This window comes from Pleurodeles waltl, chromosome 11 (assembly GCF_031143425.1).
Source record: "Pleurodeles waltl isolate 20211129_DDA chromosome 11, aPleWal1.hap1.20221129, whole genome shotgun sequence".
Taxonomy (NCBI): domain Eukaryota; kingdom Metazoa; phylum Chordata; class Amphibia; order Caudata; family Salamandridae; genus Pleurodeles; species Pleurodeles waltl.
Window position 1 is genome coordinate 953,016,156 of NC_090450.1, and position 24,819 is coordinate 953,040,974.

Here is a 24,819-nt window from a genome sequence, read left to right on the forward strand (position 1 = left end):
ACCACCCTATCGGCGAGCATCCCTGGATATGTAAACTCCTCAAAGGTATTAGACTCTCAAGACCTCCACAGCCCAGATATGCAGAACTCTGGGATGTAAACATAGTTCTTAATCTTTTAACCTCTTGGCAGGATAATCAGTATTTGTCGAGAAAGGAGTTGTCAGCCAAATTAGCCATGCTTTTGTGCCTCATTTCATGTAAACGGGTGTCAGATATCAGGGCACTGGATGTATCATCTCGAGTCTTTACTCCAGAAGGAGTCACGTTTACTATTTCAAGGAGAACGAAGAATAATACCAGGTCAGTATCCTATCCAGCTTTTCCTGATTCCCCAAAATTATGCGTCGTTAGATGTCTCAAGGTCTATGAGGAAGTGACCGTGAATCATAGACCTCCAGGTGAAAATCAATTGTTGATTTCCATAAAGAGGCCGTTTAAGGCGGTTTCTTCTCCTTCCATTGCCAGAAGGGTCAGATGGATTCTGTCCGAAGCAGGTATTAATATTCAGGTGTTTGGCGCCCATTCTACTCGGGGAGCCATGGCTTCAAAAGCCATACAGGTGGGGGGTAGATTAGAGGACATCATGCATGCGGCTGATTGGTCTTCTGAATCTACTTTTAAAAAGTTTTACTTTAAACCAATTCATGAAGCAGCCTCACTGGTGGTGGGTAAGCTTTGAACTTGCATAATCCTCGCCTCCGGTCCTGCTATAGAATGCGAAATTTCCTAGCTATCGTGAAGGAAAGTTTCAATTCTATTAAGGACATGGAGGCGAGGATTATCCCACCCACATACTACTCACGAGTCTGTTCCCACCCGAACACTTGTCTCTTCGTATTGAGGTGGTATATATATTTGCATTTATTCCCTTATGTATTATCTTTGCTCATATGTCTAGTTTACATTAAGCGGAGTTGATGGCTATTATGCTTGTATTTATGATTCAAGTTTTTAAGACTCGTACGTTCCATTCATTAATGCCATTGGAATGCGACATTACCTTATCGGTTTAGTCCCTAATTACACCATCTTTTTTGTAGGTTCCGAAACTACAACCAATTGACTCTACCAGGATTCTTTCCGCAGTGAAGTCGAGGAAGTGTGACGCATTTGGGGATATTTATACCGGCGTGAATGGAGGAACCTCATTAGATACTGGTTACCATGGCGGCGGCTTCATGGAACTTGTAGTTTTTTTGTTCATTTTGTGTTTAACTTTGAACTTGCTCATTAATAAAAAGTGAAGAAAGATCTGCATAATCCTCGCCTCCGTGTCCTTAATAGAATTGAAACTTTCCTTCACGATAGCTAGGAAATTTCACATTCGCTGCACATCTGATTTCTGTGCCCTGTTTGTAGTCTTTCTTAGGGATCAAAATGAGGCACTGGAGTTACTGCTGCAATAACGCACCACTTAGAAAACTTCTGATCTCATTTGGAAACACATTGCTTCTCTTTTTAGGGTCGAGCGCTCAAGCACTCTGGATCATGCTGTAATCTCTCCGTGGGCTTCTAACCATGCCCATGCCATGCCCCTCACTTTCATTAGTTTGTGGGTTTGCCTTTTAAAAATTGATTGATGCCATTTGTGAAAGGCATGCATACGTCATGCCTTTTCCGGTGTTTAGATCTCATCGAGCGCACTGGTAGACTACTACAAACATACAAGGCTCCGTGTTTTCAGCTGGCTTCTGGACTACTTTATCTTTTCATTTCCTGCGCAGCACGATCTTGCTGTGCAGAAGTCGTATGCTTTGCATGACATCTGATCCCACGCTTTTGCTTTGCATTCTGGGGTTTACAGTCCTGTTTATCCGATTTTCAAATGAGGACTACAAGTTCAAGAATGAACAGCTAAACACAGGTCAGAATGAACTAATCTGTCCTAGACCTGGAAAACTTGACAACTTTGCCTCATCCTTCGTAAATGTGATTTGAATGCTTACAGGTGCGAGCTGTGACTTGTGTGTTTTACCTTATGGTGTTTCAGGCCAGTGTAAACAAATTTGATGTGATTTTGTTTAATGTTATCTAGTTTTTTTCTTTTCCTATTGGCACCTTAATAGGGTAGCAATGTGTAATTATTTCAGTGTAAACCAGTTTTGGTATGTTTGGTGTTTTTATGCAGAGTAGAGTGAATATGCTAGTCTCTGATGTGATGTCATATATATTGTACAGCTTGTTGTACAAATGTCACATTTCTTCCCTCCCACTGCATTGTGTTGTCCTGTGTCACTGGGATCCCTTACTCGCCTTCCTTCTGCTCTGTTTTACTGCAGTGCTATCTGTACTCCCATTCATGTTCTGCCAGTGGGGATGGATTTTAGGATGCCTGGTTGCCTACTAGGAAGAGCTGAACCTAGTCATAATCTCTCTTGAAGCATTCTTTGTAAGAACCTCTGGTGCTGGGACGTGGGCTTAAAGGGGCCATGAAGCCCAAAGAAAGGTTCTGCTTTTGGACATCAATGCCACACCATGTTATACTTAACAGGCTGTGAATGGGGAGAGGACGTGGCGTTATGATCAGAGCTGCTGATTTTGGAACTGGGGAATCCAAGTTGAGTCTCGGCATCCACTCAACACATCCTGTGATTCTGGGCAAATCACTTAGGTGGTCATTACAACCCTGGCGGTTGGTGTTAAAGCGGCGGTAAGACCGCCAACAGGCCGGCGGTAAAAAATGTGCAATTACGACGTGGCGGAAACCACCAACAAAGACAGCCACTTTAACACTCCGACCGCCATGGCGGTACAAACAAACAGCGCGGCGGTCACCGCCAACAGACAGGCGGGAGACAATGTACCGCCCACACTATTATGACAGGCCAATCCGCCACCTTTTCCGGGGCGGATTCACCGCTGATAAAAACACGGCAGAAACAGGAATCCCGAAGGGAAAACACTCACCTCTACACACCTCACGAGGAACGAGGACGCCATGGACCCGGAACTCCAAATTCTCCCTGCAATAGTCTTCCTGCTCCTCTACCAGGAGCACGACCGCCGGCGGCGAAGACCACGGTGAGTACTGTACCTACGACACAGGGGAGGCAAAAAACAGGGACACACACACGCAACACCCCCACCCCCACCCCCACCCTCACCCACTACAACACACACACTAATGCATATCAATACATCACAGTTACACACCCCAAACACCCCAGAAGAATGCAAAGACAATAGAAAATGAGTGTAACCATTGTAATATATTAAAAGCAAGTAGGCAGAAATATATATATACACCATGTACATAATATATACCAAGCACAGTAGTCCAGGTAGTGCACTAAGAAAGTCCGTGGAACACTGGGACCACATGGTATGGGCGAGGCCCACACAAGATCCCCGACCATGACAGAGAGAACACTGCAGGGGCATCAGAGAGCAACTAAACAGGCACCTTAGGGGGAGGGAAAGGGGGGGCACCTCAGCCGCTGGAGTGCATGACGCCAAGTCCACGAGGGGGCCACATGCCCACTGTTCCATCCTGGGGAGTGCAAAGCCACAGTCTCTCAAGTCTCTACAGTGGGTGGGTTGCCCACTGTTCAATCCTGGGGAGTGCAAAGCCACAGTCTCTCAAGTCTCCACACTGGGTGGTTTTCCCACTGCCATATCCTGGGGAGTGCAAAGCCACAGTCTCTCAAGTCTCTACAGTGTGTGGTTTGCCCACTGCCATATCCTGGGGAGTGCAAAGCCACAGTCTCTCAAGTCTCTACAGTGGGTGGTTTGCCCACTGCCATATCCTGGGGAGTGCAAAACCACAGTCTCACAAGTGGATGACAGTCTCCACTGGGTCTGGAGGGGGCATGGTGCCCAGAGTGCTTCATCCTGCCAAGGATTGGGGCAGTGGATGCTTTTCTCCACTGGGTCTGGAGGGGACTTGGTGCCCAGAGTGCTTCATCCTGCCAAGGATTGGGGTAATGGGTGCTTTTCTCCACTGGTTCTGGAGGGGGCTTGGTGCCCAGAGTGCTTCATTCTGCCAAGGATTGGGGTCGTGGATGCTTTTCTCCACTGGTTCTGGAGGGGGCTTGGTGCCCAGTGTGCTTCATCCTGCCAAGGATTGGGGTAGTGGATGCTTTTCTCCACTTGTTCTGGAGGGGGCTTGGTGCCCAGAGTGCATTATTCACCCCGTGACGGACTCAGTTGCGTCAGTGCCCTTGCCGCTCATGGGCCAGCGGTGCTTGAGACGGCGGTGCCCTGTTCAGCGGTGCTTGAGATGGCGGTGCCCTGTGCAGCGGTGCTTGAGACAGCGGTGCCCTGTTCAGCGGTGCTTCAGACAGCAGTGCCCTGTTTAGCGGTGCTTGAGACGGCAGTGCCCTGTGCAGCGGTGCTTGAGATGGCGGTGCCCTGTTCAGCGGTGCTTGAGACGGCGGTGCCCAGTGCCCTGTGCAGTGGTGCTTGAGATGGCGGTCTCCTTTGCAGGGTCTCAGCTGCTGGCAGTCCTTCATGGCCCAGCGGGGCTTTTGCTGGTGGTCCTTCATGGCCCAGCAGGGCTTTTGCTGGCGGTCCTTCATGGGCCAGCAGGGCTTTTCCTGGCGATACTTCAAGGCCCAGTGGGAATAGTGCTGGTGGGGGCCTCCTGGGCAGATGGGCTGGTGCTAGCGGGGGCCTCCTGGGCAGCTGGGCTAGTGCTGGTGGTGGCCTCCTGGGCAGCTGGGCTGGTACTGGCGGGGGCCTCCTGGGCAGCTGGGCTAGTGCTGGCGGTGGCCTCCTGGGCAGCTGGGCTGGTGCTGGCGGTGGCCTCCTGGGCAGCTGGGCTGGTGTTGGCGGGGGCCTCCTGGGCAGCTGGGATAGTGCTGGCGGTGGCCTCCTGGGCAGCTGGGCTAGTGCTGGCGGTCCTGGGAAGCTGGGATTATGCTGGAGGTGGGCTCCTGGACATCGGGGATGATGGTGGTCTTCTCCACACTCCCACCGGGACACCTGTGAGCGGCTTTGGTGGCTGGAGTCTTCCCACTCTCCCGCCGGGCACTGGCCAACCTCTGATGCTTCACAGGTGGGGGACTGTCTGTGCTGTGGCTCCGTGCCACACTGGCTGCCCTGGTGGCCGGTGCACTCCAGATTCCGGTGACTACAGGCACCACTGGTCCCGGAGATGTTGTGGCTGAGGTGCTAGTTCGGGACCTAGGAGACGGACGGGTGGGGGATGTGTGGGAAAGAGGTCAAGGTTGGACAGGAAAAGTTTTTTGGACACACTGGGACGGGTAGCTGGAGGGGGTTTGGGAGTGGAGGAAGAGGTTGTGGTTGTAGGAGGTGTACGTTTGGTGACTTTGAGTGAAGGTGCATGCGTTGGAGGCTGTCGTGAGGTGGATGGCTGTTGGGTGGGTGTGTGCCTGCGTTTGTGTATCTTGGGAGGGGGCGTCACAGACACAATGGGAGAGGACACAGGGGACGTGTGAATGTTAGTGAGGGTGGTGACTGCACATGAGCAGGGTGTGCTGGTGGGTGTGCTGGAGAGGGACTTAGTGGCTGTAGAGGTGGTGCACGCAGGTGTGAGTGTAGCCGAGACTGGGAGGGAGGAGGGAGACGAGGAGGAGTGGGACACAGTGGAGGCAGTGGATGTTGGTGTGTCTGCATGTGTGTGATGCTTGCGTGAGTGCCTGTGGGATGTGTGGTGCTTATGTTTGCCTGAGCTTCCCTTGTGTGTTGACGTGTGTGCATGTTGGTCTGTAGGTGTGCTTGGAATAGGCTGAGGTACAGGGGATTGGGTCGGGGGGGAGGAAGTTGGAGGGGGGAGGCTAGAGACGGGGACAATGGCTGCCATCAGTGCTGAGGCTAGAGTCTGAAAAGCTCGCTGAAGGGCCGCCTGACCAGAATGAATGCCCTCCAGAAATGCATCTGTTTGTTGCAACTGCCCCTCTACACCCTGGATGGCCTTCTAAATGGTAGACTGCCCAACAGTGAGAGACCTGAGGAGGTCAATGGCCTCCTCACTGAGGGCAGCAGGGGTGACTGGGGCAGAGCCTGAGGTGCCTGGGGCGAAGGTGATGCCCACCCTCCTGGGTGAGCGGGCACGGGGCAAAGGCTGAGGGGCTGCTGGTAGGGGGGTGGCGGCTGTGCCTCTAGATGCGGGGCCACAGATGTTGCCGCAACCACAAGGGAGCTCACATCAGAGGACGAGTCCGTGTTGCTGGTGTCAGCTCCTGTCCCCGCCGTGGAGCTCCCCTCGCCCTCCGTCCCACTGGTGAACTCTGAGTCCGTAGTCTCACCCTCCAGGGCCATGTGGAATGCAGCTCCCTTGTGCTCTGGTGCCACTGCTCCTCCGCCTGATGATGCTAATGCACACAAGAACAGGGAGACCACAAAAAGGGAGGGGAAGACAGAAGAAAGACATGTTGAGTGCATGCATTACCGCTACCATTTGGCGGACACGACAGACACAGAAGCCCCCTGCACTACGCCGCACTCTTGGGCTCCACTGTTCAATTCCTGGGAAATGGCCTACAAGGATATGGACAACATCTGCACACATAGATGACACAGGGGCATGACTAGGTGCACTTGGCACTCTACAGAGGTGGGGTGGGGTGCCACATGGCCTGCCTTACGGAGGGGCCTTGCCTACGGAACTCGCCCTGGCCTAGGGAAGCCCACAGCCGACCTCCCCCACCCAGACACCTCCACTGCGCGCAAAGTCACCAGAATGAGAGTAAACTCACCCCCTTGTGGCTGCTGTGATGCCCTCAAGCGCCCATCCAACTCCGGGTAGGCCACCACCAGGATCCTGAACATCAGGGGGGTCATGGTGCGACAGGCACCCCTCCCACGTTGGGAGGCCATCCCCAGCTGAGCCTCCACCGTCTTCTTGCTCCAGCGGCAAATGTCCTCCCATCTTTTCCGGCAGTGGGTGCTCCATCTGTGATAGACCCCCAGGGTCCGGACATCCTTTTTGCAACAGCTTTTTTTTGTTATTACATGCATATGCCAAAAAACAAGCATTGGCAAAGCCAACAGGTCTTGCCTGTGAGAGCTATTCACAATGATTTGTAGCCATGCTGTACAGGAGCACAAATGCTTTGCAGAGTGGCAAAATTTCATTTAAGAAAGCACCATGAAGCAGCCAGGCCTAATGTACTTTTTTAAAATTGATGATAGACGCATCATAGTCTATTTTAAATTCTTTTTAGCCATGCTGCACAACAGACATGCTTATACAGCGTGGCTACATATCATTTCCAAAGTCAGCAATATCCATGCTGTACAGCGTGACCAAAAAGGCAATGGCAGACTTAATAGTCTGACAAGCGAGACCTATTGGCTTTGCCAATGATTGTTATGTAATTGTTAGGCTCGTCGTGGGAGTATCATTACCCTTTCATGGGTCCACCACATCCCAGTTGTAACACAGTGAGGGCGTCCCGCCCCCTCAGGCAGGCCATCCATGCCATTTTCTGAAACAATAGAAAGTTTAAAGGTTTCTCCCGCCCTCCACCATTACTATTGTGTTCCTTTCTGGAGCTTTGGTTGCTTGGCTACAGGTTTAAATAGGGAGTGGCTTCTAGCTTTTCTCCCTTCCTTGTTGTTGGAATACAGGGCCATATTATGGAACTCGACTCACAAGAGGCGTCTGCTGGCCCTGCTGGGGGAAAGGTAGCTCAGAAGAGACAGCATGTGCAATCTTTGGAGGAAGAGGATGTGTTATAAATCTCTAATCTGACTTCCAGGAAAAGATTAACCAGGCAGCTGAGGATGCTTGAAACAACCCCTTTGCATAGAATCAAAAAGAGGACAATGATGATGACCAGGATGTTTCCCTTAGATTTTTGCAGACATGTTGACACACATTGTAGGAACCTGGCTCTGTATATACAATACCAAAATAAGGCATGATGTGTACAGAGTCCAGGGGTTCCCCAGAGGCTTAACAGAGGCCAAAGTAGATAATACTAATGTTCTCTTTTGTGGTAGTGTGGTCGAGAAGTTAGGCTTATCAGAGAGTAATGCAAAGCATTTGTTGTACACACACAGTCAATACATGAGGCACACACTCAATGACTAACTCCAGGCCAATTGTTTTTATATAGCCAGACCAAAGGATCTTTGTTGCAGGTAAGTACAGATGTAAGTAAATATCAAGTGTATGTATCAAATGTACTTTGTTTGGATTTTGCAGGTCAAGCAGTTTACAAGTAAGTAAGACTTTTCATTTTTAAAAGTTGCCACTTAAGTACAATTTTCCATAGGAGTCCATAGAGTCCTGGGGGGACGGGGGAAAGTGTTAGCACAGAAAACAGGTATGTACACAACTTACGATTCTAGTCTTCAGGGATTAGGATGTTCACAAGTACACCACCAGCAACAGGGGGCTGGCTGGTTGCAGAGGTCAAAGTTGGTGTTGGGTTTGCAATGGAATCCTATAAGTACTGGGGGGACTTAGTGTAAAGGAGATTGCAAGTAACTACCAGTGGTTTCAGGACACATGCCTCAGGGTTTAGGTCAGCACTGGGGGGCCCACAGGTCAGCACCAAACATACATCCTCAGCGACAATGGGCGGCCGGGTGCAGTGTGCTAAAGAGCATCGAGCGCCCAATGCTTTTCAATGAGGGAACCCTGGGGGTCACAAATATGCTGCAGGCTCGGTCCAAGGGGTCGGTTCTGGAAAACCAAAGGCTGGACAAGAAGGAGAGGCACCTGCTGGACATTGCTGGACTGGTAGTCGGATTCCCCAAGGCCAAGGAGCTGCGGATGCAGGGGTGCCTTTAGGCATCAGGAATCTTTGTTGGATCCCGTTGCGGTCAGTGGGGCCCGCTGGATTCAGGCTGCAGGGAGCGTGTTGGCCAGGAGGGGTCAACCCAGGATGGTCTCGAGGTCAGAATTGCCTAGGGACCTTCTCTGGACTGGTGGGCCACCTGGACTCGGGGTGTGGGCGCCGGGTGCAGAGTGGACAAAGCTCGCAGTTCTGGGGCAGGTCTGGAGTCCTTTTGGTGTTTTCTTCTGGACAGGGCCACTGTCCTCAGGAGTTCTTGGTCCTCTGCTGGCCAGGCAGACCTCTGGGGGCTTGTAGAGGTCACTGGTTCTGCTAGATGCATTGCCTTTTTGGAGCAGGTGTCTTTGAAGCTGCAGTCAGGCCGGGAGGGCTGGGGCTGAGTCAGTTGTTGTCTGAAGTCTTCACTGCTGGGGTCAGCTTAGCAGTCCTACTTCTCTTTTCTTTCTTCTTCCTGAGGTCACTAGGAATCTGGTGAGTGAGGTTCAGGGGAGCCGCTAAACACTAGATTTAGGGGTCCTACAGGGGTCTGAGGGCAGTAGTCAATGGCTACTGTCCCTGAGGGTGGCTACACCCTTCCTGTGCCAAATCCCTGTGGGGAAGAGGGGCACATCCCTAACCCTATTGATCCTTACCTTCCAAAATAAGATGGAGTATTCTGCAGGGAGGGGTCCCTTCAGCTCTGGACACCTTAGGGGTGCTACTAGCTGCAGTAGTCACTCCTCTCTGTTTTACCTAATTTTCCCACCAGACCTGCTGCCAAAGGTGGGCTGGTCCGGGGGGGTGGGCATCTCCACTAGCTGGAGTGCCCTGGGGCACTGTAACAGGAGGCCTGGGTCTTTGAGGCTCACCACCTAGTGTTACAGTTCCTTCAGGGGGAGGGGGGAAGTGTGAAGCACCTCCACCCGGAGCAGGCTTTGTTTCGGACCCCAGAGAGCACAAAGGCTCTCACCACAATGGGCCAGAAACGTGTCTTGGTAGTGGCAGGCTGGCACAGACTGCTCAGTCCTGCACTATAGGGTTGGGTAAAATCCAGGGGGCATGTCTAAGATGCCCTCTATCTGCATTTTACAATACATCCAACACTGGCATCAGTGTGGGTTTTTTGTGCTGAGAAGTTTGATACCAAACTTCCCAGTCTTCAGTGGAGCCATCATGGAGCTGTGGAGTTCATAATGACAAACTCCCAGCCCATGTACTCAATATGGCCACATTGCACTTACAATGTCTAAGAATGGGCTGAGACACTGTATGGCATATTGCTCATGCAGATATGTCCTCACCTGTGGTATAGTGCACCATGCCTTGGGGCTATAAGGCCTGCTAGAGGGGTGACTAACCTCTGCCACAGGCAGTGGGTTGTGGGCATAGCACCTGGAGAGGGATGCCATGTTGACTTTACCTTTTCTCCACACCAACACACACAATCTGCACTGGCAGTGTGCATGTGCTTGGTGAGGGGTCCTTTAGGGTGGAACAATACATGCTGCAGCCTTAGGTACCCTCCCTGGTCACAGAGCCCTTGGTACCACTGGCACCTTTTACAAGTCACTTAGGTGTGTGCCAGGGGTGTACCAATTGTGGAAACAATGGTACAGTTTTGGGAAAGAACACTGGTGCTGCGGCATGGTTGGCAGGATCCCAGCACATTCTCAGTCAAGTCAGCATCAATATCAGGTAAAAGGTGGGGGAATACCATGCCAAAAAGGGGCACTTTCCTGTACACATTAGAGACGTCCTTGACTTTGTTTCTAAAACCCTTACTGAGGATGGGTTTTAGGCACAATATAGTTTTTCTTCTGTTGATCATCTCCGATACCTGATGTTGTAAGGGAACTCATTACAAAAGAGTGGGAAGATGTTGATAAGTAGAATGTGCTCTTGTTTTTAAACAAGAAATATCTGCTAGAACAATTTAATGAACAGTTTCCACAAATTTCCAAGGTCAATACTATCTTTACTTAAATGACTTTGGCATTCTCTTTGGCTTCTGAAGATTCAGCTAAGCCAATAGACACGAAAGTTGAGTCATCCTTAAAGCGTTCATACATAGCATGTAATTTTGGTTTGCTTGCTATCAAGGTGCTCTTAAAAGACTTTGAGACATTTTTGATTGGTTACAAGAGAAACGGGACCCCACTCTGACATTGATGGAGATTCTAGCCCAGTTTTTGTCTGTTGTGACTTTTGATAAATTGTGGGCATTTGCTTCTGATCTGGAGGACACTTTCTGGATGAAACCTTTGAAGCCGTTGGTTCATAAGCTTCCCTTTTTAGGCCCTAAACTCTTTGGTGAAGAACTGAACTAGATGGTCCAACGTTCAGCAGAGGAGAAAAAACTGCTAAAATTCTGTTTCGAGGAAGGAAGTCCGTCCATAAACAGAATGTTCAAACTCAGCAAGATGCCACTCCTCCTTTTCGGGCCAAGCTCAAGGAGCCACGTTTGCCACCAAGTCCTGACCACAGAGATAAGGTGCTCAAGAAAGAAGTCAGAAATAAGTATCAAGAGGTAGGAACCAGGCTTCATTTTTTTCTTCCTCAGTGGAGGGAATTGTTTTCGGATCAGTGTGTCCTATCCATTCTGCATCACGGTTATCAGATTCCATTTTTGTATCACCCTCCCCTGATGGTCTTAAGGTCTACACCGTTGTCAAGAGATCCTGGCAAAAGAGAAGAAAAGCTCAGTGGACCCCAGACCTTGCTACTAAAAAAGCAGTGGTGCCAGTTCCAGTGGAGCAAGAGGGTGTGGGGTTTTACTCCATTCTCTTTTTGGTAAAGAAGCCAGACAGTTCTTTTTGTCCCATTCTGGATTTAAAATGTCTCAGCAAATTCATAAAGTTGGTACCCTTTCAGTGGTGACTCTTGAGTCCATCATTCCATTCATTTAGAAAGGCGATTCTTTGGCCACCCTAGATCTCGAAGATGCATATTTCCATATACCAGCCTACCCAGACAGCCAGATGTTTTTGCGGTTTGCACCAGAAGGGAGGCACTTTCAGCTTCAGGCTCTTACCTGCAGGCTGTCAAGTTCTCCATGAACTTTCACCAAGGTACTGGCTCCAGTTGTTGCAGAGTTACAGCTTAGGGGTGTCTCTCTTTTTCCTTATTATGATGACTGGTTAATTTGCACTTCTTCTCTCCCTAAGGCTCAGGGCGCAGTGAAGCTGATAATCTGCTGCATCAATTGGGGTTCAAACTGAATCTGGCAAAGTCACATGTTGACCCAGTCCTATAGCAACAATGTATTGGTGCAACTTTCAACACAGGGAAAGGTTTCAGAGTCACCAGATCCTCGGGGTCTGTGCACGTTCCCAACACATTCACCACAAGACAGCTCCAATACTCTGATTAGAATGTCACAGAGTCTAAGAGAGTCCTAGTGGGGAACAGGAGATTAGGAAGGGAACTGCTGGGAAGGAGACCTGTAGGAAGCAAAAAGGTTAAAACACACAATATCAAGATTATATCATATTAATCATTACTAGGCTATGACTCTAAGCATTGTCATACTGGAAACGTGGATAACTTAAGCATGGACTTAAATACCTAGGGCTCAAGATGTCTGGATACCTGTGAGGGAATCAAGTAAAATTACCACTTTCTAATGAACCACTCAATGAAATGTTACACATGGATTAGAAACATCAGAACCTTCTAGCATTACACTTTCAAATTCAAGAATAGTCTTTTGCATGAGGACCAGGAAATAATCTGAAAGATTTCTAGAACACCATATGAATTGTACTTGAGGGACTTATTATGCACATACAATATAACATCTAGAATTCTAACACTTTAGTTTTCTTAAAATGCAGGAACATGAATTGCGCACATTGCAGATTTCCACAAAGGTTTATAAATGCCATGAAATGATTGTGCACAATGAATAACATGAGTTAGGCACGAGAAATGAATCGCGCGTCTTGCCGATTCGAAGGTCACCAAGTAAATGCCATGAAGTGGTAACACACAATGAATATCATGAATTAAACGTAAGAAACGAATTGGGCGTCTTGTTGATTCGCAGGCCACCATGTGAATGCCAAGAAATGATAGCGCACACTGAATAGCATGAATTAAGCAGAGGAAATGAATTGCACGTCTTGCCGATTCGAATACCACCATGTGAATGCCATGAGATGGTAACGCACAATGAATATCATGAATTCGACACAAGAAATGAATTGCGCTTCTTGCTGATTCGAAGGCCACCATGTGAATGCCAAGAAATGGTAGCTCGCACTGAATATCATGAACTAAACACAAGAAAAGAATTCTGCGTCTTGCCGATTCGAAAGCCACCTTAGGAATGCCAAGAAATGGTAGCGTACAATGAATAACATGAATTAAGCACAGGAAATGAATCGCGCTTCTTGCCGATTCGAATACCACCGTGTGAATGCCAAGAAATGGTAGCGTACAATGAATAACATGAATTAATCACAGGAAAATGAATCAAGCGTCTTGCCGATTCGAATGCTACCATGTAAATGCCATAAAATGGTAGCGCACAATTATTATCAAGATTTGTATACGAGAAAAGAATCACACGTCTAGCCGATTCGAATGCCAGCATGTAAATACCATTAAACATCAAGCGCACATTCACACGCACGAGAGCAAAATAGATTTATCATGCTAATTAGGCCCAAGAACCTGAAATCCTTCGAGAACGGAATCGGGGGCCCAGCCTGACCTCTGTCTTACCGCCCTGATCAAGAATCACTGAACAAAGTGAAAGGGCGAGGCCTGGAAGATCAAAGTAGGCCTCCGGAACTGGAGCTCAGGAAATTGCTGCTGCTCTGCACCGGGACCTCTGAATAGTGAGTACGTGGAGCTGGGCTGGCTCCCTTATATAGAGTCTTGGCCCAGCCCACAAACCACACCCAGGCATGCTGCAGGTAAAGCTCCTAGAAGGCCCTGGAAAGGGACCACACCCTGACACACTCTGAAAGCCTGCAGCAGTACATTGCAAATGAACAGTATTTATATGCACCTTGAACATAAGTCTTCAGGATTAAAGTCTGCAATGCAAAAGGTCAAACAACAGCATATCAGCACAATGCATAAATTACGTTATCTTGAGAGTGCTGGGTTTTTGCATTCTAGTCGCCCGTAGAGCGCGCACTGCCCTGATGTTGACAAAAGGATGTGTAATTCTCCCTCACAACAGGATCGAATGATTGCAGTCCAGTCTTCGAACTTTGCTGTCCATTCCAACAGCGTCAGACAGCTTCTGGCTAAAGGATCAGGGAGTAATGGCTGCCACAACTCAGTGGTGCCATGGGCACATCTTCATCTCATATCTCTGATAAACTCTGATAACTCCTGTGTCAGTGGGATCCAACCTTGGCCTACTATAACAATCAAGTCCCATTGTCCCCAACCATTGTGCATGAGATGGGTTGGTGGCTTCACATTTCCAATTTGGAGAAGGGTGTCCTATTTCAGTTGCCTACCCCAGTGTTGTTGACAGCAGATGCCAGTCTGTGGGGGTGGAGAGCGACCTTGGGGGAGAGGGAGGCGAAGGGACAGTGGTCAGAACTGGAAAGACTCCAGTCTTCCAATTCAAGGGATTTGCCTGTGGTGTGGCATGCTTTTTAGAGTTTTCAGCCTTTTCTGTTGGGTTCAAATCTGGTGGCATTAACGGACAATAAGGTGACTAGCTGTTACTTGAATCCTCAGGGGGGTTACAAAGTATCCTCATCTGAACTCCCTGGCTCAGATAATCTGTTCCTAGGTGGAGTCACATCTTGTGGCTTTGCAGGGAATTTGTCTCCAGGGAGATCTCAATTATCATGCAGAAAGTCTCAGCCACAATAATGCATAATCTGTTCTCTTCCATCTGTCCCTGCCAGTGATGACATCTTCCAACCAATATGACTACTTGCTATAAGCTTTTTATACTGATAGGTATTCAGCAAGATACACATAGGCCCAATATTTCATAACATCTGTAGTAGTAAAGGGCATATCCTTCCGCAACAAGGAGAACAAGCAGAACATGAAACATATATGTGCAGTCCTCTAGATTAGTAGATATTATGCTTTTTTACTGGTATTGAGATGTGTAAGAAATATAATGGCTCTGTAGACATTAAAGGCATCAGCAACTTATTAAACCTTGAATCCTGTTCAAAAACAGAGTTTGGTTATCATGTACCTTAATGGAAGATCAGGGGACAACCCTGAGGATGGGACAGTACCCTTAGAGTAAGCTTGACTATAGGGGTGTGTCCCTGCCTGTCCTTGTGGAGTATTATGATATACCGACAGGGGCATTCATAGGTGCCAAAATAAGAAAAACAGGCAAGTAGGCCTGGTTTTTATGTTCAATGTTGCATGTTATCCTTTTATTTACCAAGACTTTGGCCAAATATGACTTGACACCTGAAAATTAACATTACATGGCATCTACATATAAGTCCTGACAGAAGCCTCAGACCCGTGGTGGCCTAACCATGAAGGTGTTAAACATGTTGACTGATTACTAGGGTGTGAGAGCCTGTAACTCTCTGTGGACAACCATAGAGTATTTGCTTGTAAACATACTAAAGACACCTAAATAAAGGGGTACCATTGTGACCTTTAGGTATTTTTGGCAATACATCAGTAGACTCCAATGAGACCAATCCTGAAAGTGCTCCATGGAACATGGTTGAGCCTGGTTTTATAGGGACAAGGATGGGACCCAATGATGAACTTGACACCATTAAGATGTGTGAGGATGCAAAGAAGACATTACAGGGTTACTTGCATTAGGATCAAAAATCATTCAGAGAAATGACTGAACAAAAGAGGTTGTAGGATACCTTAGTTATTGTAATGTGATGTTTGTGCCACCTTTGGAATGTGTGATCAATATTTATCCTTAAATAATAGAACAAGGCTGTAACCCATGTCAGCAAAGTATTTCAGGTATCCAGTCTCAAGAACCCCTGAGGATTTAATAGCCTTATCTAGATTAATTTTTAATCCTAAATTTGCTCCAAAACATTCAATAGTGTTCACTAACATTTCCATAAGTTCCAATAGGTCTCTCAAACAGATCAGCATAACATCTACATACTATGTACCTGTATGCCTTTACTATTAGTTTGTCTCTTAGCCCACATGCCAAAAGTTCTGTTCCCAGTTCAAATAATACACAGGAGGGCAGCGGACATCCTTGTCTGGAACCTCTGTTCATTTCCCACCCCTCTGATATCATATTTGTTTTCACACTGGCTAACACTTTCTATATAAAGGTGTAACCATCTTTCAGAATTGTGGACCAAGGTTTATTCATTTCAATGGTACTGATTTTTACTTCCCTTAGTGAATATGGCCTAGATTGATTTACACATTCCTGTAGCAAGCGCATGTATGATTTTTATGATTAATTCCTAAATTTCAATAGGACTGATTGGTCTGTATGAAATGGGATCGGACAGTTCGCCTTTCTTATGCCATGGGATGATCAAACTTGTTTCCCATGAATCTGGCAAGGGCATTGTAAGTAATTGGGGAATTAGTTGAGGGGGAGAGGTACCCACCTCAGGTAATAACCACAGTCCTTATCAGGGTGAATCCCCAAAGACAATAAATTAAACTGAGCTCGGAAGGCAGAATGTCCCTGCCCAGAGTCAGCTAACATTTGCCTATGACAGGGATCGCTGCTTTGAAGTGCATAAAGGTGAAGTGACTAAAGGTCATATGAAAACCTCCAACAGACCTGTGAAGCAGGATGTGACATTTATGCAGGACCTGCAGGACCTCAGCTAAACTCCCTGGTGGTTATAATAGAGAGCAGACAGGCTTAACTTGGAGACAATACATGGGCTTAACTCGCTGGTAGTTATGGTACAGAGCAGACAGGCTTACCTTAGAGAAAATGTGTTGTGCATTTATGCAATACTAAAACAGTGATAAAGTTGAATTTGAAATGTTATTCATTTATTTGAATGGTTATTTAAAACCATTACAAATTCAAAAAACTTAATTTGCTGTTAAAACTTGTTATGAGAAAAATACTAACATAGTATAACAACATAATAAGAACATTCAATAAAGACTAGCATGAGATTAATTTTAAGATTTAAATCTAATATCCGATGAATGAAGTCATTTTTTAATTTGCACACCTTGCATGAGTTCAGGCTGTGCATTGTCTCCCTTGATGGTTACTGGGAGGACAGCAGTGCTGTTGCCGCTTTCACACACTTTGCAAAGCGGGCTACCACTTGTGCTGATTTCCCCCTTCAGGCAGGTTTCTAAGGCTCCTTGAAAGGTCCATTCTTTAAGGGGGCGCCAGAGGGGCTGAGCCAAAACTTTCTCAAAGGAGTCAATTCCTCGCAGATGCATAGGATGTGGATCAGGGACTCTAAACTCTTGGCGCAAGGCGGCATCGCTTGTCTACTTCCTCTGTGTTCTTTCGCCAGCACCAATAGCCCTTCAAGGGTACGGGACCCAGGTTCGTACAACAACAACCTGAATCTGTCATGGCCCAATTTTATCACCGCAAGCACGTCTTGCTCAGCTGAGATTTGCCTGGCTTGCTTCATCAATATTTTGGAGCCCACTGGTGCCGGAAGCCTACTTGACCAGACTGCATGCGCCTCTAGGTCCTCCAGAGCCTGGAAAAAAAATATGTGCCATTGCGTTTCCGGTTTGTCCATTAGTTTCCATAAATAATAAAGATGAAATGCAAAGCAATAAAAATCTCAAACCAAACTACAAAAATAGAGTAATATTTAAAAAAAGAAATGACACCAAGATGACAAAAAGTCCAATAAGAGGAACTGAAGATGTGTTTTTTTAAAAGTTTTAAGTAGAACTAGCACCAAGAAGCACAAAGTGCCAATGATAGTCAATGGTCACGCAGAACAAGACCTAGGTACAATTTAATGCTGCCTGTGATGTAGTAAAGGTTGAAAATGCTATCCAGGTTCATCCTGGCCAAAGGTTTTACCTACTGGCTTTAGTCCTTCAGGTACAAATTCACCACAGGAGCACACTGCTAAAGCCCTTAGGACCTAGGGGGAAGCACTGAGAGCCTCATAGGGTGGGAGGAGCTAGTCCATGTCCATTTGCCACTGGTCAGTTGGCCAGTTGCAAGGGAAGGCCTCTTGTAGCTTGTTGTGTCCCTGTAGCTTTAACAAGAGGACAGCCTTATGACCATTGGCCATCCAGACCAGACTATCCATAGCTGGTCCACGCTCTTCACAGAGGAAACAGTCAGCATCATGAACAATACCCACTCTAGATCCCCACACGAACCCCTGCCGCACCACATATACATGAGAGCCTGCGCAACCACCGCCCGAGCTCCGGAACACAATCAACTGCTCCATCAGCACTGGCACCTTCCTCAAGGACTAGAAACACACTGAGATACACCCTCTCCTGAAGAAACCTTCAGCCGACCCATCAGAACTAAAGAATTTCCAGCCCATCTCGCTGCTACACTACCCCGCCAAAATACTGGAGAAAGCAATCCACGTACAACTACGGAATTTTATTGAGGCCAACAACTCCCTGGATAGCTCCCAGTCCGGAATCTCCAGTAACCACAGCATAGAGACAGCCCTCCTGGCAGCCACTGACGACATCCGATTACTCCTAGACTGCGGTCACACCGCAGCGCTCATACTCCTGGACCTCTCAGCAGTTTTCATCTCAGTCTTTCACAGCACCTTACTCACCAGACACTCACCCTACACATCCAGACCCACAGGAGTTAACTGCGGAGTCCCCCAAGGATCCTCACTGTTCAACGTATACATTGCCCTCTCGCAGCCATTGTCAGAAGCCACGGTATGAACAACGTGTCATATGCCGATGACACACAACTCATAATTTCCCGCACCGAAGACCCAGATACTGCCAAAAGGAACTTCCACTCAGGAATGGAAGCTGTTGCCACCTGGATGAGGGAAAGCTGCCTTAAGCTCAACTCCGACAAGACTGAGCTCATCTTCTTCGGAAATGCAACCTCAGCATGGGACGACTCCTGGTGGCTCACATCCCTCAGCACCCCCCCTGCACCAACTCAGCAGGCCTGCAAACCTATCCTCGGCTTCTCCCCATCCATGACCCACCAGGTAAACTCAGTCACCTCCTCCTGCTGGCACACACTCTGCAAACTTCAGAAGATCTTCAGATGGATCTCAGCAGACTGTCACAGGACAGTCACCCACGCCTTAGTCACAAGCAAGCTCGACTCCGCTCCGCCCAGATGGCCCTGGCCACCATCCCTCGCATCCGTAAAACCACCTCTGGAGGACGATCTCTCACCTACATTGCAGCAAAGTGCTGGAACAACCTCCCCCTGCACCTCAGACAAAGCTCATCGCTCACCATCTTCAGGAAGAACCTCATGACGTGGCTCTTTGGATGAGGCCCTTCTCCTCCCCCCTAGTGCCTTGAGACCCTCATGGGTGCGGTGCTTTACAAAAACAGATTGATTGATTGATAAGGGTGTGCCCACTGGTGGTAATCTAACTGGAGGACCCTGGGGATCCTTGGGGCATGCCAGAGAGTGCCAGTGCACAGAATTGAGCCGGCGGAGTGGGAAGGTGCGACGGGTGCAATGGCACCCGTCGCGTATTTCAGTGTCTGCAAAGCAGACACTGAAATACAAAGTGGGGCCCTCTTACGGGGGCCCCTGCAGTGCCCATGCCATTGGCATGGGCACTGCAGGGGCCCCCAGGGGCCCCACAACACCCCATACCGCCATCCTGTTCCTGGCGGATGGCGGTATGGGGTGTCAGAATCCTCCATGGCGGCGCAGCGAGCTGCGCCGCCATGGAGGATTCATTTGGGCAGCGGAAAACCGGCGGGAGACCGCCGGTTTTCCGCATCTGACCGCGGCCAAACCGCCGCGGTCAGAATGCCCTGCGGGGCACCGCCAGCCTGTTGGCGGTGCTCCCGCCAACCCTGGCCCGCCGGGGTCAGAATGACCCCCTTTGTGTTTTCTAAACTGGAAGTTGGTATTTCATCCTGATCCAATAGGATTGAAGCTTTGCCTACACCCTATTGATCTTTCAGAGGTAACTCCTTGAATATAAACCTGATTGGGCATCTGAAGTGGACTTTTAAGAGGTGCTATCTCAATATTTTTGATTTCCTATGCAAAAGGGTCATCCTTGCAGCTCTGATTCAAACAGGTCAGTTCTAATACAAAGGCAGTTCAGGCATGTCTCCCACACAACAAACAGAGCCATAGAAGCAAATCTAGTGTTGTATAGAAGCCCAGAGTGTTTCATTCTAGAGCTACAGGGCTGTGGCACCAATCCATTGGTATTTCCAGAGTTTGATTCTTCTACCCTCTTCCTACAGAATTAGGTTGCCTCCAGTAGCTCCTATTGAAATATCCCATCAAACATAAATCAGTGTATGGTCACTATCTGCAGCTTCTGATAAAATGCACTGGCATGACCATCACTCAGAAAAATATAAGCAGAGAAGACTTAAACCACTTGGTTTTATTAAACCTTTTAATGTTTTGTGCATTTCTCAGTGAAGTTTTAGGAACAGAATCCTTGTGGCCGTTGCTGGTGTCTATCAATGGGATAACATCGCTGGTCCAGTTGATCCGGATTCCTTTTTTTCCCGAGTCCCCATCATACCTTCTGATGGAAAAAGGAGACAGACACGCCTGCCTCAAAGGTATGTAGCAAGTCAAGACAGCATGTAAGCTGCTTCTTTTGTTTACTTTCATTGAAAACTACTCACCATAAGGCTTATCATTGAATCACCTGAATTCTGCCATGTTTCCAAAAGAGTTACTGCTGGAATTTATGTTTTTCAATTATTTTATTTACTGGACTTCTTGTGATTCACATCTGCCATCCATGGTTCCAGGTTAAGTGACCTTCTAAATAATAGAGAGGCATGAGAAGGAATGTTTTTAGTCCTTGGGTCACCTCTTGTCTGGGACTGCCCAAGTAGAGATCATTTGTGGGTTAAAGCCCTCTCTCTAAGTTTCTAAGCTAAAGAAAAAGAGATCCGTTTTGATGGTCAGTGCTCAAAAAGCATGGGTAAATTCACAAGTATTCATTTTAAATTGACTCCTGCACATGACAGAAACTAGAGAGGCACTTGTGAATGTGGCAGGGGCTTTGTGATCTGGGGGCATATTAAGAGATATTACCATTATGTTGCCACTGTGCTTTCTTTGTCAGCAGTGTTTTTAGTTGCATGTGATGCACAACAGTAAAACACGAGAGGGGAAGCAAGAGTTTTGTGTTCCTTGGATGGCTAGAGTTTGTAGACTAACATAACGTAATGGTATGATCAGGGAAGAAGTAGCTACATTACTGAGCATAACAAAATCTTGAAAGAACAATACATTATTGTAAGAAATGTGATTCATTTTGGGGTGGGTAGCTACTAACCTCAAGTAATAATCACAACCCTTGTCAAGGTGAACGTCAAAGTCACTTAATTATCCTGAGCTCAACCCCCTTATAGTTATGGCACAGAGCAGGCAAGCTTGACTTAGGGAAATGTAAAAATTATTTTTGCAGTGCTAAAACCATAATAAAGTAAAAAATAGACTATAATTTAAATTAACAAATGCCAGCAACATGACAACATTTTAATAAGGGGAACCATAGATATTAATTTTTTTATGTGTTGAGTAATATTAGCACCAAAAAGCACAAACGGCCTTATTACGACCTTGACGGAGAGGTTTCCTCCATCGCAAATGTGCCTGTTTTTTTTTTTTTTTTCGAACATCTGTTTATTGGTATTTTCAGTGTATTATAACATTAAGATTTACATCAACAGTAGGATAACAAATTTGAGAAATTACTAGTTAACTGTATACGTACAACGAAGAACTGTAGGTGTCAACCAGCTGATAACTAGTTTTCCAGTCATAGTGTTTAGCCACAGTGTGCCCAAATTTCACATAGCGTAGGATTAACGGACATAACAATTCTGCAGAGAGGATTCATAAAATACAGCTTTAAAGCCTGCAGACGCTTTGAAGGAGAAAAAATATCTCCCTGTCTCTTCAACCCATACCTGAGGATCAACGTGTTTTTTACGATGTTTCGCTGGCAGAGGTATAATTTAAGCAAACCACAGATAACAATAAGAACATGAACAACCGTTGGAGTGCTATTTATACAGCCTATGAGTTGTGATTTAAGCATGCCACCATAGGTGCAGGAATCCCCCTGCACCATCCATTCATACCAGTATAGGACGGGGTTGCATACAAGCCATAGACACTTGCCGCCCTGGCAACATCTAGCCCCCTCTTCAGAACTGAACCCAGGCCAGCCTTTCAGGCACCAGCATCCCCCCACTCACACTCGCACTCCAGAAGCAGACGTACATCCACCCCAGCAGCTAGGCTAATTGCTCCGCATCTGAGCCCTGTCTCACATCCCACAGACAGGACACCATCTCCTCCCATCTGTCTGATAACGGATACTTGCGTAGCCCCAGCGGGTCTTCTCGCCTCAATGCCACTCCCTCCGCTGCTGCCCACACCCCGAATGAATATTTCCAGGCCTGTTCAGCCGGTGGGTCAGCCGACTTCCACTTGTGGGTTATCAGCCGCTTAGCCGCTATCAGGCCCAGGTCCAGGAATCGCGCCTCAGCTCTATGCCGCCTACCCCTAGGAAAGAGGCCCAGCACACAGACCTCCCAGGTGAATGGAACCGAACATGACGTACACTCCGATAGGCAGCCCACCACCGCCCTCCAGAAGCGATACAGGGACGCACAGGACTGTAACATGTGCAACATGTTGGCATCCATGGAAGAACAACGGGGGCATGCCGCATCTTGGCGAGCAAAATATCTGTTCACTCGAGCCGGAGTAAGATAGGCCCTGTGGATAATATAGAACTGGATCAGGCGAAATCTAGAGTTGCGGGGCACGTTAACGTGCCCTGAGAGAGCTAACCTCCACTGCGCATCTGTAACTGTCCCATGCCACATGCAGTGCATCGGTTTCCAGGGCTGTGTGTATGCGCAATGCGTCAGTAAACCATCTAATCAGGTGGTTCCCTTGCCCCATCACCTGTATGTACTGTACCAGCAAATGCGTGGGAGGGGCCACTGATATGTCACCCCACCCAGATGTTAAATACCTCAACATTGAATTGTATAATAGGAACTGTCCTGCAGGCAGCCCCGACTCCTGAACCAGTGTAGGAAACGGGATCAGTCTGCCATCATCATAGAGGTCGCCCAGCGTACATAACTCCGCCGCATGCCACGCTCGTAGCTCTGGACCTGACGTAATCTCAGGTCCATGAGGGGTACCCAGCAACGCCAGTGCTGGAGCAAATGGAACCACCCCCTTGGTAAGGTGCAGGGACCTGCGATAACAGCTATAAGCCACTTTGAGGAATATTTGTTTCGGTGACACAAATGTGCCTGATATCCCGTCCACCGTATTATGATCTCCGTAGATTTAAAAGGGATCATAATATGGCAGACAGGATAGCCGTCACATTTGTGATGGAGGAAACCCCTCCTTCTAGGTCGTAATAAGGCCCCAAGTGTCAATGATAGTCAATGGTCATGATACACCCAGCCCTAGGTGTGGTTTGAAGCTGTACTATAAGTATAACGTAGTTTACTATCCATTAACATAGCAAACATAGGAATGGAAATCTTAAATTCAAATATACAACATACAATATATTTCAATTTAGATATTTATTGTAGCTAATTAAACATTCAGTTCGCACATAATATAATCAACATAGAATCAACCAAAAAAATATAATACAACCCCCTAACCTAAATGAAACATACATATATGAAAACATAAATAACAGACCAGTAAATACGCAAAAATAAACAAATAGCACAGAACCAACAAAATCACAAAATAGTATACTTACAAATTTACAACCGCCTCATACATGAGAGGATATTTGAACAGCACAATAAAGTTACTGCTTTGATGCTACAATTATGCGTTGTAGTTTAGATTGTATAAAATTCAACATAATAACAGCCAATTCTAGGTTATAATTTCTTGATTCAAATTCTCGTGTTACAGGCTTGTAAATTGGCATGTCTTGAACATTGGCATGAAGTGTTTGAAATTGGCAAATTTGAAGCCCTGACCAGGATTGGCTACCATCAGGCCTGTAACACGAGAATTTGAATCAAGAAATTATAACCTAGAATTGGCTGGATTTGACACTTTGCTGTTAAAAAAAGATCCACAGCCCCCACCCTCTGTTCTGTTGGGCTTAGAGAAGTCACCTCTGGCAATTCTGGCCATCCTATTGTTTGCTCCTGGGAGGCACTTAGCATCTCATTCACACCTATTCAAGACTAGGAACAGGCTAGGATAAGCTGGAGAGCTAATGCAAATTTGTCTCCAGGAACACTAGGCAAGGAAAAGGTAACTTTCTAAGTTTCTTTTCCTTAATATTTATTAAAAGCCCCACTTCACCACTGCATTGTATTTTTTTTAAATAACTATTAAAAATAATTGTTTAAATAATTTTCTATCTGGTCCATAACCTTGAAAATAGCTTTTTGGGTCTTGTCATTGTAGCGACATGATAATATTAATATTAATATTAATTTTCTTCATGTCCCACTTTTGAATACCATGCACACTATCTTGTGGGCTAAAAAGTTTACATGGGGTGACTTACCAATATTTAAAAGCGAGGTTTGTACTGATCAAAAAAAGGGTTATTTTGGCAGGTTGTACTGCAGAGTTACCACTGAAGCAGTCAAGCTACACTGGGTAGGCCTTAAGCCATGTTTGCACTGCCACTATTGTGGATGCACAATAGATGCTCCAGTCCACAATAGCATTTAATTTCCAGATCCTAGGTGCACTTTCTATACCATAACATATGAATTAATAGGTAAGTTAAAAGTTCCACTTGCGCATAAGCCAATTTAATCATGTTTAAAGAGGGAGCGTACGCTTTTTTTACTCCTGGTTATCAGAGGTAAAGTGCTGAAGTTCTAAAGCCAGCAAACTTAATAGGGTCCCACACAAAATCTTGGGTGACCATGTAGAAAAGGCAGATTTCCTACACAGTCCCACCCCCATAGTCAAGAGCTAGGGTAGACTAATCCATCCCTTGTTGGTGTTCCCTGTTTAGGTGATAGAACAAGGACAATTTGCCA

At 47.0% G+C, this 24,819-nt stretch overlaps 1 protein-coding gene across 4 annotated transcripts in view; it reads left to right on the forward strand.

The window, feature by feature from the left end:
• Window positions 1-24,819, forward strand: part of LOC138266405 (solute carrier family 2, facilitated glucose transporter member 9-like) — a 473,687-nt gene that overhangs the window by 273,132 nt on the left and 175,736 nt on the right. For all 4 annotated transcript variants that reach the window (XM_069215176.1, XM_069215174.1, XM_069215175.1 and 1 more), the window contains one exon: window positions 20,207-20,355. In XM_069215176.1, the coding sequence (XP_069071277.1) occupies window positions 20,207-20,355 (149 nt within the window). The remainder of the gene's footprint in view (window positions 1-20,206; window positions 20,356-24,819) is intronic.